This window comes from Protopterus annectens, chromosome 1.part1 (assembly GCF_019279795.1).
Source record: "Protopterus annectens isolate FY-2018-M chromosome 1.part1, PAN1.0, whole genome shotgun sequence".
NCBI lineage: Eukaryota > Metazoa > Chordata > Ceratodontiformes > Protopteridae > Protopterus > Protopterus annectens.
Genome location: NC_056726.1, coordinates 1,207,543,818 through 1,207,565,010, shown reverse-complemented (window position 1 = coordinate 1,207,565,010; position 21,193 = coordinate 1,207,543,818). Strand labels below are relative to the sequence as shown.

The 21,193-nt window shown below is 44.7% G+C and overlaps 1 protein-coding gene across 4 annotated transcripts in view; it reads right to left on the bottom strand.

Annotated features, from left to right (window-relative positions):
• LOC122809252 (myosin-10-like) overlaps nucleotides 1-21,193 on the bottom strand; it is a 3,714,157-nt gene that overhangs the window by 297,544 nt on the left and 3,395,420 nt on the right. For all 4 annotated transcript variants that reach the window (XM_044080584.1, XM_044080595.1, XM_044080606.1 and 1 more), the window contains one exon: nucleotides 12,729-12,837. In XM_044080584.1, the coding sequence (XP_043936519.1) occupies nucleotides 12,729-12,837 (109 nt within the window). The remainder of the gene's footprint in view (nucleotides 1-12,728; nucleotides 12,838-21,193) is intronic.

The window sequence follows — 21,193 nt, the reverse complement described above, 5'->3', positions numbered from 1 at the left end:
GGGAAGGGGCGACAACAGCTGATGCAGGACCCAAGACTTTGGAATTCAGGCCGACTGAGGGCAACCTGCCAGCAGGATTACCCAAATGTAATGACTGCAACAGTGAAACACGAAGAACATCCTCAGCTTCTGATATCCTACTCACAAATGTGATAGCCACCAAAAAGATAGTTTTCCAAGATAGAAACTGCAGGTTCGACGGGTGGGTGAACAATCAGACATAGTACCAAATTAAGGTCCCAAGGGGGAGAAGGATCCTTGTGGGGAAGCCTTAACAACATGGTCCCTTTTAAGAAGGTTTTGCAAAGTTTGTGGGAAATGAGAGATAAGACGTCTATCCCAATGTGAAAATTTGAGATGGCTGCTAATGAGAAGTTATGTACCTACCATAACGTTCCATGTTAGTTGTCTTCTCTCGCCTTCTTTCTTGCTGGATGGGTTCAGAGCCGATCCTCGGCTCCGACTCGGCCACTTACTAAAGCTCGAGAGCTAATTTTACCGGCTCGGGGCAACCCTATATCTCATGATGCTAGGCGATAACTACCCAGATCTCGTTTGGTAGCTAAGGAAAAAAATTATGCAATATAGTCCTCCAACTGGAGAGGAGGAGGAAAAAGGGGGTAATCCCGCCAAAGAACCAATCTAATCTAGTGACACTAGGACAAGCTATTTGGCTGGAAATGCTAGATCAGGACTCTTCAAGGAAGAGGAACAATCTTCTCGGTCTGTCCAAGCTAGGGGGATGGTGGGCGGGGCCTTAGAAAAAGGAGAGAAGACAACTAACATGGAACGTTATGGTAGGTACATAACTTCTCAATGTTAAGTTGTCAATCTCGCCTTCATTCTTGCTGGATGGGACCGCGTCCCTAGCACCTTCATCCTGGGTGGCTCAATGGAACAGACTCCTGAGAACGGTGGAACCAAAATTTGCCCTGTTTCTGGAGGCCAAGTCCAATTTGTAATGCAAAACAAATGTATGAGGAGAGGCCCATACGGCTGCTGCACAAATAGTGTCTATTGGTAGTCTAGCTTGAAAAGCTGTAGATGTAGCTAGTGCACTAGTTGAATGGGCTTTTGGCCTAGAAGTCAACTCTCTACCTCTGAGTTGATAAATACATGTAATCACAGAAGACAGCCACCTAGATAGGGTCACCTTAGATACCGGTAGGCCTTTCTGCATACGATAAAAACAGTTGATCAGATTTCCTGATTTGTTTGGTTCTGTCCAAATAATATCAGAGCTGGCGATGAACATCCAGATAATGTAGTTTTTGCTCCACTCTATTAGTATAATTTGGGAAAAAGACTGGGAGATCAATAGATTGATTTAAGTTTGTCTGCGACGCCACCTTGGGTAAGAAAGACGGATTAGTCCTCAGAGAAACTCTGTCTTTGTGGAAGATTAAGTAGGGAGGATGAATGCAGAGGGCATGAAGCTCAGATACTCTCCTAGCAGAAGTAATGGCGACTAGGAAGAGTGTCTTCCAGGAAAGAAATTTCAATGAACAGGAAGCCGCAGGTTCAAGGGGGGAAGAATCAAGGATGTTAAGACTAAATTTAGATCCCACTGTGGTGGAGGGTCTTTGATCGGAGGCTTAAGTAAAAATACACCTCTAAGGAATGCCTTGCAAAGCTTATGGGACATGATGTTGCGGTCCGACAAGCCTATATGAAAATTTGAAATGGCTGCCAACTGAACTTTTACTGTGGAGGAAGAAGATCCTGAGTGAAAAATTTCAGCTAGGAAGTCCAAGACCGAATGAATCAGAGCAGTAAAGGGATCTATATTTCTAGCTTTAACCCAGAAGGAGAAACGTTGCCATTTGCTAGTGTAAATCCTTCTGGTGGAAGATTTAAGGGAAGCTACTATGATATCCCGGACGGGATTAGAAATCATAGGAAGCCTGGCTAGGGACGGAAGTGGAGCAACCAAGCAGTGAGGTTGAGAGAAGGTATGGATTGGTGCAGCTGCCCCGACTGGTGGGTCAGAAGATCTGGAACCGGGTCCAGATGCCAAGGCTGTACCAAAAGATAACGATGCAGGAATGGAAACCATATCTGTCGAGGGGGGCAATGAGAATCATCTTGGCTCTCAAGGCGGTTGCTTTCTGAATTACTTGTGGTATTAGAGGAAAAGGTGGAAAAGCATAGAGAAGTCCCCGGGGGCCAATCTTGGACTAGAGCGTCCCTGGGGGGGATGGCCTGGAAGGGGGAAGAGGGTGAAGAAGTCGGGGCATTTGCTGTTTTGAGGCGTAGCAAAAAGATCGCAGCAAGGAAGGCCCCACTTCTGAAAAATCTCTTCCGTCACAGATTGTTTGAGAGACCACTCGTGAGGCATGAGAATAGCTCTGCTCAACCTGTCTGCTATGATGTTGGACTTCCTGGGGATATGCGTTGCTATCAGAAACCGCTGAGAAGAGATTGCCCACTGCCAAAGTCTGAGTGCCTCTCGACACAGGGGATAGGACTTGGTTCCGCCCTGCTTGTTGATATACCACACTACGGACATATTGTCCGTTTGAACTGCAATAGTCCCCAGGGGAAGAGAGTCGTGGAGGGCTTGCAACGTTAAAAGCACTGCTCTCATCTCCAGGACATTTATATGCAGGTGGCATTCGAAAGGTTGCCAAGTGCCATGGACCATCCTGCCCTGAAAATGCCCCCCCCCCCACCCGATCAGGGAGGCGTCTGATGTAACCGTGGTGATCGGGGAGGGAGGAACAAGGGGTCTGCATTGATGGACTTGAGGGGACAATATCCACCAGGACAGATGCCTTTTGCAAGCTGGAGTTATCATGATCTTGTGATGCATAGGGAGTCATTGAAAAGACCATTGGGCGAAAAGCATCCACTGTAGGAGACGCATGTAAAAGCGGACAAGGGGAAGAAGTGTTATAGCGACCGCTATAAGACCCAATACTTTCAGGACATACCTGGCCTGAATTTTGTCGCTCTGAAGAAGAACATGGATGTGTTTTTTAATATCTAAGACCCTTTGATCTGTTAACTTTGCTGAAAGTTGTACGGTGTCCAAATTGGCGCCTATAAAGGTAATAGATTGACAAGGCAGATTTTTCGAAATTTATAGAGATTCCTAGCCCTCTGCAAATGTGAATGGTGTAATCTCTGGCTTGGAGAAGTTGATGCCTGGTGGTGGCAGTGAGGAGCCAGTCGTCTAGATATGGAAACACCTGGAATCCTTGACGTCTCAGGTGAGCCGTAACCGCTGCCATACATTTGGTGAACACTCTGGGGGCTGTAGTGAGACCAAAGGGCAGGGCTCTGAATTGGTAGTGACTGGCCCCAGCCGAGCGGAGAAACCTTCTGGAGCGCCTGTGAATTTTGATGTGATAGTACACATCCTGAAGGTCCACGGAGCACATCCAATTGTCCTTGCCCAGAAAGGGTAGAATGGACTGTAGCGTGACCATCTGGAATCTTGTTCTCTTTACAAACTTGTTTAGTTTGCTGAGATCTAATACTGGTCTCCAGTCCCCTGTCTTTTTCGGTACCAAAAAGAACCTTGAGTAGACTCCGGATCCTAGTTGGTCTGCTGGGACTGGCTGGATGGCTCTTTTTGCTAGCAGTTTTGATATCTCTGGTACTGCTAGTTCCCTTAGACCGGGTGGAACGTCTGGAAGGGTTCCCTTTTGCTGAATTGGGGTTTGGATAAAGGGAATTTTGTAACCCTCGGATATGATTGACTGTACCCATTTGTCTTGAGTAAGGGGAAAGCCAGGCTTTTGGGTACAGCGACAATCTTCCCCAGACTGCCTCCGAAGGTGGACAATCAGGCAACATCTCAGGGATGCTGGAAGGGTTTGTCAGAGAGAGGCTCCCTGCTACCCTGATTCTGCGGACCCCCTCTGCCCCTAGGGCGGCGTCTGTTGTTGTTACCCCCTCTGCCTCTGGGGGTAAACTGACCTCGTGCATCAGGCGTGACTCCTTGAGATTTGCGGAACCACATTTTCCCACCCTTCTGACCCTTGGGGTATGGTCTTGAAGGGGTGGAGAAACGGACTCCTATGGAAGAAAGAGTCTTGCCGTCTTGTTCGCATCTGGTCAAGGTGTCTTTCACTTGAGGTCCGAACAAGGTCAAACCATCAAAAGGAGAATTTGTGAAGGACGCCTTGAAGGGATCTGCAAAGTTACAAAGCCGCATCCAGGCGTGACGCCTTAATGCCACTCCTGTGCCTGCAGCCCTACTCGCTCCATCGGCTGCATATGAAATGAGCCGCATGGAGGAGTTAACAATAGAGTTTAGGGTTCCTAGCTGTGAGTTAATTTTATCCTGGGAGCCAGCAGCTGACGGATCCTGTAAAACTTCTCCCAACTCTTTGAGAACGTCTCTCGGAAGGCGGGTGAAGTGACACAAGTTTCAGTGACCGCATAGCAAAGGTCGCTGAAGAAAACATCCGCTTACCGTACTTATCCATAGTCCTAGAATCCTTGTTAGGAGGATGGATAGGTACTGAAGGATCGGCTAGTTCCTTCTTGGTGGCTGCAGCCACCACCATGGCATCAACCGGGACACCTTTTGTCAAAAATTGCCTATCAGGTGGGGCTGTAATGAATTTAGAAGGCCTCCGAGAAGTGGGTTCCACCGAATCCGGGGCCGTCCACGCCTTCCAAGCCACCACATCCATAAGGGGGTCGAAAGGTGGAGACACCCAGGAGGTGGAGGGTCAAGAACCAAATGCCTCCAGGTAAACCAACTCGTCCTCGGAAGGATTAAGGGAAGGCCAGTTCCCCCTCTGCTTAAGGATTTCAAGGATGTCTGAGAAAGAGACATCCTCAGAGGGGGACCTTGGGGATCCCTCCGACTCATCCAAGTCGGTATCGGATGTAATAGACTCGAGGGAGTCTAGATGTTTCCTCTTACATGTCCTCTTACACGGAGGCTCACCTGACGGGTCAGGAGAAGCCTCGGAAGAGGAAGATATTCCCAGTGGGGAAACCTGAGGCGTTGGATCTCTGGTCCCGGGAGCAAGAGAGTGGGAAGAGACGTCAGCAGGCACTGTAGTGGGAGAAGCTGATGGAACTGACCGTTGACTATGCCCTGGGGCTAGTACACTCCTCATCACCACGAAGGCTCCCCCATCAGAGAGGCCAGAGGGCTCCCGCTCCGAAGAGGTAGGAACCCCAGGCTGCACCAACAGGGATGGCTCTGAGGCCGATGTCGGGGCCGAGCTCACCAGTGCCGACGCTCCGAGAGGGAGAATGGGGTCGGACAAGGGTCCGATGCCACTCGCCCCCCTCGGAGCCGGCGAGAGAGACCAGGCGCCTGGATCCCTCCAATGAAGGCATCAAGGAGGAGATCGGAGCAGAGGACGACGGAGCCGAAGGGGGAGGTATCGGCTCCGACGCCACAACAGTCACGGCTCCGAGGAGCTGCGGCTCCGAACTCTGGAGGAGAGTCGAAGGAGGAATAATAGGTGGATGTGTAATAGCTACCATCTGATGAGAAGGGCTATGGAGCATTTGGGCCAATGCCTGAGACTTTAATAGCCTACTCACCACTCCCTCAAGGTCATGGTCAGAAAGCCTGGACGACCGAGAAGATCGGCTCCGATGGCTCCGCTCCGAGAGCAGGGGTGATCTCAGAGCCGAATGGATAGACTCCAACGATGGGGATCTTGACCTCTTCTTGGAGGTGGGTGGAGCCAAAGGAGCCGAGGATATGTCAGCTCCAGCTGGAGCCGACCGTGAGTGCAAAGATTCAGCGGTATCGGCGCCGAGTGGAGCCGATACTGGAAGCTGTGACACAGAAGGATCGGCTCCGGCCGGAGCCGATCTTGTCACAGAAGGTGATCCAGCAGCCGACGGCTTGGGACTCGGATCCGACGGCTTTGCTGGCTTCGAGGGCTTCCCCGGCGCAGACTTAGTCGGGGAGCTCTCGGGCTTTAACAAGCCCCTCAATATTAATTTGTTCCTGCGCTCCTGCAGGACTCTTGGGCTGAATGCGTGGCACACAGAACAAGAGTCCTGCAGGTGCAGGGGTCCCAGGCAGTAAACACATGAAGTGTGACCATCTGTCAGAGACATTTTCTGACAGCTCGAGTCACACTTCTTGAAGCCTGAGACCTTTGTGTCCTTCGACATAACAGTGTCGAGGGAGCACCACAGTAAAAAACACACACAAACACCCAATCCAAATATAAATAATAAAAAACAGGGATACTAACACACCCAAACACTCCACAGAATCCCTGACAAAAATTAGGAAAGGGGCAGGCTTAAGGCCTAACCTAGGGGAAGGGATATATAACTGGGATAAGGGAAATACAAGGTACTAATGGGGAATAGGGTTTAAAATTAACCGTTACAAGTTAAACAATAAAAGGAGTGGGAACTAAGTCAAAAAGGGTGACTAAAAGTCTGAAAATTCAAAACTTACCAAGAGCCGGTAAAAACGCACCTCGCAAGCGAAAGCGGCAAACGAGATCTGGATAGTTATCGCCTAGCATCATGGGATATAGGGTTGCCTCGAGCCAGTAAAATTAGCTCTCGAGCTTTAGTAAGTGGCCGAGTCAGAGCCGAGGATCGGCTCTGAACCCATCCAGCAAGAATGAAGGCAAGATTGACAACTTAACATCTGCACCTTAATAGTAGAACCAGCAGCTCCATTATTGAAAAGATGGGCTAAAAATTCTAGAAGACAGTGAATACGGGCCATGAGAGGATCCACCTTGTGTTGTTGAGCCCAAATTACAAACCTCTTCCATTTACTACTATAGAGTTTTTGAGTGGATGACTTATGGGAAGAGACCAAAATATGACGGCCTGTGGAGGAGAGCATACTGGAGGAACCACGCCATCAGCTTGAGGTTGTGAACATTGGGATGAAGCATTCCTGTCGATGGTGACAGTAGGTCTGGAAAGGGTTCCAGAATCCAGGGCTCCTTCTGTAGATGAGGCCAAAGGAAGGGAAACCATATTTGTTGAGGACAAAATGGGGCAATGAGGATTACTGTTCTCTTCAACCTGTTGGCTTTCTGAAAGAATATGGGAATCAAAGGAAAGAAGGAAAAGCATACAATAGACAAGAAGGCCAATCGTGTATTAGAGCATCCCTCGGGGACTGCCCTGGTGTGGGGATTAGGGCAAAGTTGCTGCTGCATTTGTTGTTTAGGGGAGAGGCAAAGAGATTGCAGCAAGGCTGACCGCATGTATGGAAAATGTTCTCTGCTACCTTCTGGTTGAGGGACCACTTGTGAGGCATGAGAATGGCTCTGCTCAATTTGTCCGCTATGACGCTGGACCTTCCTGGAATGTACATCGCTATGAGAAAGCGGATGGATAAGAACGCCCATTGCTAGACTCTGAGCGCTTCTCGACACACAGGGTATGATCTAGTTCATCCTTGCTTATGTACCAGACCACAGATATGTTGTCTAATTGAATTGCTACTGTTCCCAGAGGAAGAGCAGTCTGAAAAGCCTGCAATGCAAGAACTACTCTCATCTCAGGATGTTTAAGTGGAGTCTGGCCTCGTCTGTGGACCAGGGTCCTTGGACCGTCTTTTCCAGATAATGCCCCCCCACCCACTAAAGGGTTAACCTTGTGTCACGTGCTCTGAATGAATCCACCATGAAAGATTCCTTTCGAATGAGTCTTTTAAAAGAATTTGGTGAGACATTGGTTGGTGGATTTATTGACCATTGAGCAGCCAGAAGCCATTGCAGTATCTGCATGTGAAACCTGGCTAATGGAACCAACACTATCACCGCAGCCATAGATCCTAACACCTGTAGAACATGGTGGGCGACTACCTTCTTGTTCCTGATGAATCTGTATGTTTGCTGTCTGATTGTTAATACTATGGCGGGAGGAAGTTTTGCAATCATTTGAGTGGTGTCTAGTAGAGCTACTATGAACTCTTGTGTTTGAGAAGGTTCCAGATGATATTTTTGGTAATTTACGGTTATACCTAGCTCAGAACAGACTTGATGAACAGTCTCTCTCTCTTGCGCAGATAGGTAGATGCCTGGTCAGGCCAGATATGAGACAGTCTAAATATGGAAACACCCAGAATCCTTGTCATCTCAGGTGAGCCACAACCACCTCCATGCATTTGGTGAACACTATGGGGGCAGTAGTGAAACCAAAGGGCAGTGCTCTGAACTGATAATTACTGTCACCCAGCCGGAAGCCTAAATATCCTCTGGAGCGTCTGTCCATTTATATATGGTAGTACACATCCTGAAGATCTATAGACGCATCCAGTCATCCTGTTCCAGAAAAAGAGGTATGGACTGCATCCTGACCATTCGGAACTTGCAATAAAGGACTTGTTACATCTGCTGAAATCCAGGATTGGTCTACAGTCCCCTGTTTTCTTTGGAACCAAAAAGAACCTTCAGTAAGTTCCAAATCCTTTTTGATCACTGGGGATCTCTTAAGTGACTCTTTTTTTCTAGCAGTCTTTGGATCTGAATGACTGTCTAATCCCTTTGACTGGGTGGAACATTTGGGATTTTCTTGATGGGAGGGGGTTGCTGAGAAAAGGGAATTCGGTAACCCCTGAATATTATCCTTTGCACCCGCATATCAGAAGTTAACTTTTGCTAGGCTCTCCAGTGCAGGGATAGTCGACCCCCGATTGCCTCCAGAGGTGGACAATCTGCCTCCTTTCAGGAGTGCAGAAAGGGCTTCCCGAAGAAAGACTCCCTGCACCCTTGGTTCTGTGGACCTTCTTTGCTGCGAGGGTGGAGTCTTCCATTATTGTTGCCCCCTCTGCCAATGGGGGAAAACTCTCCTCATGTGTCTTGGTAGGACCCTTGAGACTTCTTGAACTACATTTTTCTGCTCCATCTCTGACTCTTAAGATAAGATCTCTGAGGAGCCGCAAAACTTATGCCCATAGCAGAAAGAGACTTACCTTCCTTCTCACACCTGGATAGCATATCTTTGGCTTCTTCTTCTTCTTTCGGCTTTTCCCGGTTAGGGGTCGCCACAGTGGATCACCTTGTCTGCTCAGCCCAACCTTCCACAGAAGGCACACACATGCACACAATCAAACCTAGGGCCAATTTAGAGTGTCCAATCCACCTGCAGCATGTCTTTGGGATGTGGGAGGAAACCGGAGCACCCGGAGGAAACCCACGCTACCAAAGGGAGGACATGCATACTCCGCACAGAAGGCACCCCAGCCGAGGATCGAACCGGAGAACCTCTTGCTGTGAAGTGGCAATGCTAACCACTGCACCACCGTGGCCGCCCGGATAGCATATCTTTGACTATGGGACCAAAAACAGAAGTACTGTTAAACCATGCATTGACGAATGAAGACTTAAAATGCTTGGCAAAATAACAAAGGCGCATCCAGGCATGCCTCCTCATGGAGATGCCAGAACCTGCTGCTCTATTCATTTTTTCGGCTGCATGCGTGATGAGCCTCATGGAAGAGTTAGCTACAGAATGTGGCTAACTGGGAAGTTACCTTCACCTTTATTCCCTCAGTTACTGCTCCTTCAAGGGTACCTTACAGCTCCTTGATCAGATCCCTTTGTAATCTGATAAAATGAGAAAGATAATTCAGAGATTGAAAGGCAAAGATCTGTGAAGAAAACACTCGCTTCCCATATCTAGCCATCATTCTAGAATCCTTATTAGGAGGAAGGATAGTTGTACTTTCCTCGGAGAGTTCCTTCTTGGTCGTTGCTGCCACGATCATGGCATCTACTGTAACCCTTTTCATCTAGAAGGCCTTCTCAGATGCTGCAGTGATTATTTTATTTGGTCTCTGGGGAAAAAGGCTTGATGGAATCTGGGATCTCCCACACCCACCGGGAGATTAAACCTATGAGCTCATCGATGGGCGGAGTCACCCAAGATGTTGATAGGTGGGAACCAAAGGCCGCCAGGTACACTGAAACCTCAGGTGAAGGATTACTGGACTGTCAGCCACCCCTCTATTTCAGAATCTCCCCAAAGGAAACATACTCAGGAGGTGACTGTGAGGATCCTTCTCCCTCATCAAGGTCAGTGTCTTCCCGTAGCTGACTCCTCAGTGGAATCCAAATGCTTCCTCTTGCAAAGTCTCTTCCTAGGGACCTTCTCAATGGGATAGTCTGGGGAGGTATCGGAAGAGGCAGGGGTACCCAGATGGGTATCTTGGTGCTTGAGGTCCCACTCATTGTGGAACATCCTGCTCAGAAAAGTAACGCAGGGTATCTTGGTGGGATCATGGATCCAAAGGGGCAGGTGACCTTCTAGATGCAGTGGCAGCTATAGCCCTCTCCAAAGAAAACAGTTCGCCATGGGTTGAAGCCAGAGCTGATCTCACCCTCACAGAAGCCCAGAGACACACATACTGCTCCAAAGACCTGGGAGTTGAGCGCTCTCAAGGTTCATGAGACTCACTGTGGCTCCAGGAACTCTCCAGCTTCGAAAAGGCTGAAGAGCTCCAAGCAAAGGTCTGATAAGAGGAAGAGAACATCTTCGTATCAGAGCAGAAAGGAACGGGCGTATCAGAATGAACAAATCCAAAGCCTGCCCTGAAGATGGGGGAGGAGGAAGAGGGGGAGTAGATAGTTTGGACAGACCTGGCACCGCAAAGGTCAAGGCTGAGGGGGACTTAATGATGCCCTGGTCCACAAAATCTTCAGCAACCATCCGTTCCAAGTCTTCTTCATGGGAGACGGTACCCTCAATGGAACCAGATCAAATGTCAGGGAGTACAGAGTCCTTGGTTATGTCAAAATAGGCTTGAGAGGACTTGCTGTTGGATCTTACATCAATGGACCCAATATATCCTTACTAGACAGAACTGTCCTGCCATAGAAGCCAGATCCAACCCAGTAGTGATCGGCGCTGAAGGCTCCGACCAAGGCACAGATTTCACAGACTCAAGTTTTTGCTTTCGGCTCTGAAGCTATGTCAGGGCTGAGGAAGGCCTCTTCTTTCCTATGTCAATGGATTTTGAGGAAAGTGAAGAAGCAGGGCTTGAGTGAATTGATTTAGTTTTCTTGAAGACCCAGATTTTACCAGACTGCCAGAAATTAGCCTCCTCAAACGCAGAAGGTAACATGTCCCTCAAGATGAGCTTATTCTTTCTCTCAACCAAAGCTCAGTGGTTGAAAGAATGGCAGATCGCACAATCTTCTTGCAAGTGAAAGGGCCCAAGACAATAGACACACAGGGGAGTGCGAGTCGCTAAATGGGATCTTATGCCCACACTTTGTGCATTTTTAAATCCAGCAGGTTTTTCTTGTTTCTCCGCCATGATGTAAGGATTACAGACAGAGAAGCCACTCACACAGACACATGGACACTTAGGGGTAAAACAGAGACAAGAAAGGAAATTTTTTTTTGAACAGAAATAGCTGGAAATAGGAATAAAGGGAGAACTACTAATGATAATAACTTTAACCACCCCTCTATAGACTGGGAAATATACACTGCCTCGAACTCTTCCATACACTCGCGAATGAAGGTTAACACCAAGCAGCTGCTTGTGACGCCTAGGACATGTGTCATAATGCTGATCTTTCTTATCAGAGGCGTTGTGTCTGGATGTGTCACACGCTCCACCTCTCTCTCCCAAGATGGGTACACTCATTTTCTCCTGCCAGCTCTGCAAAATGACTAAGCCACAAATCAAATTCACATAGCCTGGGCCATAGTCAGGGCTTTATCTCTTTTTCACTAGAGTTTGCTTCAGCAGTTATCTTTATCATGAGCATCCAGTATTACATGGACAATTAAAAAATTGCATATCATCAGCAGAAATAACATATTAATTCACTTTGAAGAAGATATCCCATTAAATGTTGTAGAATGTCTCAGGGTATTAAGAATCATCCCATCAATGTTGAATTCCCTACATATCATCAGTATTGCCGTTGCCAATTTATACAACTTCAGGCAATTATCTGCCCTTTATACTAGACTTAGTTATTGCTGACTACACTCAGACATTGTGTCTCCCATATGGCCTCAAAGCCAGCAAAGAGTATGTTCACAGAAAGAGCACAATGGAAATTATTTCTGTGTATTTAGTTGCAGGGTTTATCACACAACCTAGAGCAGATTAGATGGCTTTATCCTTATGCTTTCATACAGCCAGGCATCTTACCAAAATGAGTCCCAAAATTCATAACCCTCTGACTTACCCAAGTATAACATTTTTTTTTTCTCACAAGTCAGTTTACTTCATTTTGCAACCATACAGATCCTCCATATCACCAAACCTTGAAAACCAAAGCTAAACAAGAATTCTCTTACTGGAATCCCAGTAAAAAGAGGTCTCGTAGAAATTTGACTAAAATTCACCAAAATCAAGACAGAATATCTGAGCTACTTAGGGCATTCTGAAAGGCACCACTACAACTGACTTCCATCATTGTTTCACTATTCATCACAAATGCACTACACTTTATCCCTACAAGTTGCCTTAGACTTCTGAATTATCACTGTTTCTGTGCTGTATTTTTGCTGCAACTTACAATTTAATCCATGACACCATCCTAAATATTGCCTCCTGTACTGTCTAATGGCTACACGTGTAACTCTAACATATGCTTTTGTTGTAGTTGCTTTACTGAACTGTACCTGAAATATGTGATTCTGTCAACTGTGGCCCCTGAATAGTAAAACATTTTGTTAAACTTGTTAACTGGATAAGGCCACTAGGTAGGTGCTCCTTTTCAGGGCTGATTCAAACACACTCTCTAGTGAAGTAAAACAATAAACACAATTAATAAATAAGATATTCTACAACCTACCTGATCTTTGTACTGGTCAGCTTGTCTTCTTTCATCTTCAACTTGCAGAACAATTTCTTTCAATCTCTTCTCAGAGCGGCGCACCAGCTTATTTGCTATTGCTCTCTCCCTGCAGCAAATATAAAATAGTTGAGCTTGTGTTAAAAATACTGGTGTATTTATATATTTAACAACACATATCTGTGTAAAACAGTACATTTGGAAAGGGAATCAACTTAGTAAATATTTACCCTACCCCACCTACCACCACTGTCAACTTAGTAAATACTTATCCTAACCCAGCTACCACCACTGTCAACTTAGTAAATACTTACCATACGACTGCTACCACCACTGTCAACTTAGTAAATACTTACCATACCACTGCTACCACCACTGTCAACTTAGTAAATACTTACCCTACCCCACCTACCACCACTGTCAACTTAGTAAATACTTATCCTAACCCAGCTACCACCACTGTCAACTTAGTAAATACTTACCATACGACTGCTACCACCACTGTCAACTTAGTAAATACTTACCATACCACTGCTACCACCACTGTCAACTTAGTAAATACTTACCCTACCCCAGCTACCACCACTGTCAACTTAGTAAATACCTACCCTACCCCAGCTACCACCACTGTCAACTTAGTAAATACTTACCCTACCACAGCTACCACCACTGTTAACTTAGTAAACACTTGTCCTACCACAGCTACCACCACTGTCAACTTAGTAAATACTTACCCTACCCCAGCTAACACCACTGTCAACTTAGTAAATACTTACCCTAACCCAGCTACCACCACTGTCAACTTAGTAAATACTTACCATACCACTGCTACCACCACTGTCAACTTAGTAAATACTTACCCTACCCCAGCTACCACCACTGTCAACTTAGTAAATACTTACCCTACCCCAGCTACCACCACTGTCAACTTAGTAAATACTTACCCTACCACAGCTACCACCACTGTCAACTTAGTAAACACTTGTCCTACCACAGCTACCACCACTGTCAGCTTAGTAAATACTTACCCTACCCCAGCTACCACCACTGTCAGCTTAGTAAATACTTACCCTACCCCAGCTACCACCACTGAAAGCTTAGTAAATACTTACCCTACCCCAGCTACCACCACTGTCAACTTAGTAAATACTTACCCTACCCCAGCTACCACCACTGTCAGCTTAGTAAATACTTACCCTACCCCAGCTACCACCACTGTCAACTTAGTAAATACTTACCCTACCACAGCTACCACCACTACCCTACACTTACAAATATGCTAGTATGACACTCCCCATCTTGACTACTTACAATTACATGAACTTAACACTACACAGACATCAGATTTTGATTTTTCTTTTTCAAATCAGTTTAATTTTCTCTCAGGTTATGTGTAACAACTTCAAAGTTTTAGATAGTTAAATAAATCTTCCCTGCACATGAGAAGTATTTTACTGGCAATAACACAGAACTATGGGAATTTGTATATATGTCTCATGGCCTCAAGGCAATACGCAAACCTGTTGTTCTTGGCATTTCATCATTTACAGTCTAGTCATATAAAGGGGGCTTCTTTCTGATTGTAAACTGTGTGGCTTTTAACTTAATAAATACAGTTCCTGTGAAGAAATTAAGTTTAATACACTTGTGTTTGTATTTCCTGTATGCTGAGCAATTGCAAGGTACTTTCCTGATTCTGAGTCATATGGTCCAGCATTTTGCTGACAAAACAGAGCCATAAACAGCATGATGTGGACAAGTACATCTTCTGTGATGTGTAGCAGATTTGCACCCACAAAGAGAGATAAGCTGCAGCACAATCAAGCAGTCAGGCAATCAGACAATATGTCAATAAAAAAATAAATAATGCACTTATATTCAAATAAAAAGTAATAAAATAGAAAAGGAACAGGATATGATTCAGAGTAAAGTGTGCAATACTTGGTAAACAGTGCAATAACACAGATATAGTACTATAACAAACAGTTGTCTACTGTGGGATGATGATGCTTAGGGAGAAAGCTATATGAATTGCCACAATGACAGGCTATAATAAAATACATTTTTGAGTGTTATACATCGACTGGATTAGGGCTAGAAAGAAAAATGTTCAATGAACTGAATGGGCTTCCCAGAAAGGTAGACACTCCATTTGTATGTGGGACTGGTACTTCTGGCAGTACCTGGTAGAAAAAACAGGCTGTCTGCAGCACCAAGTTTCACTTATAGCTAGAGCTGTACTGCAGGTTTTATATGTCAGTTGGGGAAAGCCTGGGACCATACATATGTGGTGTTCCATGTAGTGCGAGCTGTCTGCCAAATTCCTGTGGGGATGGCTTGCAATGTTCTGTTTTCAAAAACAAACTTAACTCTCTGGTGGACTAGTGGCTCCTCAATCCCATCCCTTGTCTTAAGAATGCAGGTATGACAGCCATACCACCCTAAAGGAGGAGCTCCTAGGCTGGACAGCCTCAAGGCAATGCAGCTCCACCTGTATGTCAGACTTGGATCCTTGTCAGAAACACCAGGTTTGATAAGCAGGTGGCACTGCTGGACAGGAGAACACTGACTGGACTCAGCAGCCCTGAAAAACCTCAGGGAAGACTGGGCATTGCTCAGAAAAGGTAATGAGATTCACTAACCTAGAATGTTACAGAATCTCAGTACCTACTCTTCTCATAAGGAGCACACCTTCAATTCAATATGTCAAGGTACTAAATATCTGAGGAAACCACATAAGCCCTATGGTAATTACCAGCTGCAGTTCCCCCTGTACATCTGAAGCGGACATCTGCAAGGCCTCCGTGGACATGTGTAAAGTTGGCCTCCGAAAAGGCAGTGGCAGAGGAATCTGAAAAGGAAACTGGACAATCCTTTGGACAGCCAAAGAATCTGACTGAGCATTCTTGGTCTTCTTCTTCATGGACACATGACCCTAGGGCCAGGAAGATCCTTCCATGGTGTATTCAGCCAACAGTTTAAGTCAGTGGTTCTCTAGACAAATTGCAATGGAAGAAAGCCTTCTATGCAATGTCGTAGGAACAAAAACTTGACAAATCTCAGAGGACGTATGGTCATGGGGAGGGCCTAAACAAAACAAACACTGCTCGTGACGATCTTTACAGGAAATCTATCTCCAGCCCTGGCATTTCCCCTTTTTGAATCACATAAAAACTTAACAACTACACATAAGGCAAAACAAAGATAAGAAAATCAAAACCCCAACGGGGCATTTATCTGAAAGTAGTTAAAAACCAGGAGAAGAATGAGCATTCAGACCAATGACTGAAGAAGGCATTCGGACGGGTGGCAAAGAAGTTCTGAGGATGGTACGTCCAGATGTCACCTTTATGCCCTAAGCTGTACGCAGGCAGCATATGTATGATGTAAGTCATACTCTTTACAACCAAAAGGCTTTGGTATACTCGCCAGACTTGGGCTGCCTTTGCCTGGGGATCCACATTGTAAAGAATACTGCAACAGTGATAAGGAAGAACATCTACACACTGTTTGCTCTCTCTTATGACATCATCAGAAAGTGCAACCAAATGACACAGGATCAGGAACTAACTGGATATTTGCTTAGCATACAGTAACTACAAGCATAATGTTTTTTTTTTTAATTATTAAATATAGCTTCATTGAAGTGACTTATAAAAAATACATTCCCAGCTACTCAAGGACAGGAAACAGAAATATATACCAAAACGTTAAGCAAGACACTTACCCCAAAAAGTCAGATCTTCAAGTGTTCCCACTACAGTACATCCGTATTAAGTTTCTATCACAAAAAATTCTAAATACTGCACTAAATTTTCAAGAGTGCTATAAACAAGACTCCACCTACACATATATTTCAATTCTTTCCCATGCACAAAGAAATTCCCTTACCTGCCAATGAGTAGTTCAAACTCCAGCAGTTGGTACATGGCAAATGTGGAAACACAAACACTTCTCACAAGATAAGACTCCAAAACAGAGGAAGGTAATTGAAGTGGGAAATCCTAGGGATCTGCTGCATCAGAGAAACCCTCAAGAACCCAACATAATGATAAACAAGAAACTCCACTCCCTACAAACTCTCTGCAAACTAGAGAACGCCGACATCTGTGCAGTCACGGACACATGGTTTAAAGCTGTAGAGAGCACCTCGGCAGTTCAAGTCTATAATGCCTTCCACACATTTAGACCAGCTACTACACAGGCAGGGGACTAAATGTGGAGGTGTCTCGCTTTACATCAAAAATAAATATACCTCAAGGCTGGACAAAGAAGATGTCATGCTTCTCCAAGTTCAAATCACCATAGGCAAAAATCCCATACCACATCCTTGCAAGCTATAGGTTCCCCTCTATGGTCCAGGAAACCATAACATGTATTTAAGTTTACTGGAAACACTCACCATCCAACTAATATCATGTTCATGGGGGACTTTAATTACCCCACTATTGACTGGGAATCATATATGACACCAAATGTGCAGGCTAAGAGATTCCTGGATTTTGTAAACACAAACTATCTGGACCAGACTAGCAATATGCCAACCAGCAGAGCAACCATACTGGACCTGGTTCTTACTAATACTGGACAGTGCTGCACACTACCTAGTGTAATGTCATCTCTGGTGAGGTCAGACACAAAATGGTCTTCTTTGAAGTAAAAATAAAACCCAAAACCCCAGACAATCCTGGAATGTTCAGGAATTACTCTAAGGCCAACTTCCTACTACTAAGTGATGACCTGGCAAAATTTCACCCCCCCCCCCACACACACACACACCCCTTAAACCCTGAGAACACTGCTGCCTACATGGAACTGTTCCCCCAAAGATATATATACAAGTATATTAATAGCTGCACAGAGGCAGCCTTACCCTCCAGAAACAAGTACAGAACTAACTCAAAAAACAAGCCACCCTGGTGGAATCATGACATCAATAGCTGTATAACAGAAGGAAGAAAATCATGGCAAAAATTAGGAGGTGTAGCACCCAGCAGGATAAAACATTTTTCATCAAACTAAAACAACTCAGAGGACAAATAACGTCTAACAAAGCCAAATTTGAGGTAAATTTGGCCTCAAAGGCCAAGGACAACCACAAGGCATTATTTAGCTATGTCCGTAACCTCAACGCCAATACACAATTGTGTGCAGAGCTCATTGTTAATGCAACCATCTATACTGAGCCAGAAGATATTACAAACCAACTGGCAAACAAATTCAGCTCTAACTTTAACTGTAATATCGGCAACACACACACCCCTAAGTGTTGACCTCACCTTTAACCATCATGTGTCTATGGTAGTGAGGAAATCATTCTATGGTGAGCAACTTATAAACAAAGGTATCCATGTGAAGCAGAGTTCCTCCCTAACCCATTTCATGTGCAGCCTACCCAACTGGGTGGAGAATAGTTTGGCACCTATGTCTAATGGAAAAAGGAAGCCTGTAAATGGTTCATCTCTAGGCCCCTGCTTGTAAGTTTTCATCTTGCAAGCCCCTGCTTACACTTACAAAGGACACCAAAACTTGTCAGAGATTTGAGATGCATGGCTACACTTAAAAATAATCTGGTTGTCTTTAGCTTAGTACAAACATATGAACCTATAAGTAGGCCACACAACTTTTTTTTACTGTAAGTTGTCTCCTGTTGAGGCCAGTAACAAATGACACCACACTGAACAGCAGAAAAAAGGTGAAAAACTGTAAAGAAAGCATGGTAAAACACCCTCCCAAGGTTTGACATCATATAGACCAAGTAATAGCAACAATTCAGGCCATTTTTTAACACAGGTCTGCTGAGACTGATGAAACAGCCAGCCCAGAAGAAAGAAGACATTACGTCCCTGCTTATCATGTCAGCGATGCAGTTTGGATCCAGTTATTCAGTCCTAACTTTGTCATGTTGCATCTCTTCTTAAACGTTTGTAAAATAAAGATTTATGTACAATGTGCCTTAGTTCTTTCCAAACAAGAGAGGACCATTCTACATATCTAAACTACTCAGCAGTCTGCCACACTGGTTTTCTGTCAAGGGATACAGCACTAATAAATGAGTCATCTACCTATGAGCAGAAAGGAATTAATTATATTTTGTTCCTTAAGAATTACCTGGCTTCTGTGAAACACTACAAAAATGTCTCAGGTAAGACAGTCATCAATATTGATTACTTTGGCTGAAATATGGGTTATCTAGAAGGCTACCTTCCATCCTATATTAGTATGCCAGTTTACAGCAGGCTCAAAAGGGTTCCCTATTAGAACCGCGGAGGTCCACTTATGCGAATACGGAAATGTCGACATGTATTCAGCGAACCGTGAAAACACCAATCGTCCTGAAGAGCGAAATTCGAAATGTCAAATTGTCATAGTTGGCCCTTCTGCGGTATAGCTCCTTAAGGTAAATATGCGATAGTTACAGACCTTAGGGTTAGGGTGCGGGTTAAGGTAAGTGCATAGATAGTAATGTATGCAAAGTTTAGTGTAGGGTCAGAAGTAGGGTTTTATTTAGTGTATGTATGTGGTTTATTTATTTTGTTTGGGTAGGTAGTATGTAGCGGGCGGTGGGGCTGGCCAACTATGACGATTCAAGAGTTTGAATTTCGCGGTTTAGGGCATTTAGTGTTTTCTCAGTTCGCGCAATATATGTCGCTGTTTTCGTATTCGCTGAAAAGGTCTTTCATGCTTATAATATAGACCCGCTCAAAAGACATGTTACCTTTTCAATCATAAAAAATAAAATCCCAAGAAAGGACTGGATCTCTAACAGGGGGCTTTTACTATGATTACATCTCTCTAAGCTGAGATACAAAACATTAAAACCTCTGTATCTAAAACTCACAAAATAGCAAATAACTGCTCAACAAAACAACAAACCCTGCAGATCAAGCATATTTCAAGGAGGCAATGCTTCACTGTACCTTACCAATGTGAGTGCTCTGCCCTCACATACCAGTTCATGACATATATGATACCCAAGGACACAAAGTCAGTGAAAAGAGAAAACAAGTATTAAAATATTTTCCTACTTTACTGATTCCTGCAACCTCAAAACAAGGCTCATTTACAAAAGTTCCAGTGTACTAAAATGTCATCAACATGTGATCTTATAGTTTTGATATGTTAACACAATATGTCAAAATCAGCTGTAATGCTGCCATTTAAAATTTCTTTTTGAAGTGTTGACTGGTTTGGCTTCTACCACAGGAAGGCTATTCCAGCCTACATGAAAAAATAAAAACTGCTGCTACGGAGACCTTTATAAACAAACATCAATATTCCTTTAAATAGGTGCTTCACACTGATTAGTTCCACATTTCAAATATGCTGTAAAAGTATATTTGTACCTGGATACAGGCCATAAAAACAGCATGTACTGCTACAGTAAAATTCTTTGTACAAGGGAATGAGGCCCCTCCTATATCCAAATAGAACTTGGATGTTCTCCAAGTGGAGATGGTCTCCTCACACAAATAACATGAGCTTGGCCTCTGGCTGGATAGAGGAGAGCAGCTAGCACAATCTTCTTTACTTTTTATCTTTCTGAGAAAAAAAGAGGTCAACAAAAAGTGCACCAAACAGTCCTAAAAAGACAACCAGGTCATGTTGAAGATAATGCTGTTTAAGGAGGAATCTAAGTCCAAGGAGGATGAGAAGAACTATGATTGCCTAAATTAATCCACCTAAAACCTAATGACAGGACCCTACTCCCCGCTAGGTAGTATATCTTCTGTGGCCAATGTCCAAAAGATGTACTTTTTTTTTAATTTAAACATTTGTTTACCGGGACGTCTGACTGGGGCAAACCTCATTTTCAGTGGAGGCCCACAGAGAAATGCTCCAGATACATGTCTTTAGAAAATGTGAGGAAACTGGAGTACACGGAGGAAACCCATGCGAACACAATGAGGAAATGCGGACTCTGCACAGAAGGCACGCCAGCCGAGAATCGAACCAGAGGACCTCTTAATGTGAGGCGACAATGTTAACCTCTGCACCACTGCATTGCCCTAGCAGGAGCTATCTCCTGTAGGAGATATACAAAAAACAACAGAGGGAATAAGATGTCCATAACTACCTAGTCCTGTTAATAAAAAAAAAAAAAAAAGTTATGAACTCACCATAACGTTCCATGTGAGTTGTTCGTCTCACCTTCATTCTTACAGATGGGTTCGGAGTCGATCCTCGGTTCTGACTCGGCCAACTACAAAGCTCGTAGTCTTCAGACAGCTCGAGGTCAAGTCCCTATCCCATGATGCACCTTGTGCTACCTCAGATCTTGTTTGCTGCCTCTAACAATACCATATGCCATTCTATCCCTCTTTAGGTAAGGAAACCACAGGAAAGACAATAAAACCATGACTAAACATGAATCTCGGTCCTCGAGAAAGCCTGGAGGGGGTTAGAGGAGGGGAAGTAAGAATGAAGGCGAGATGAACAACTCACATGGAACATTATGGTGAGTA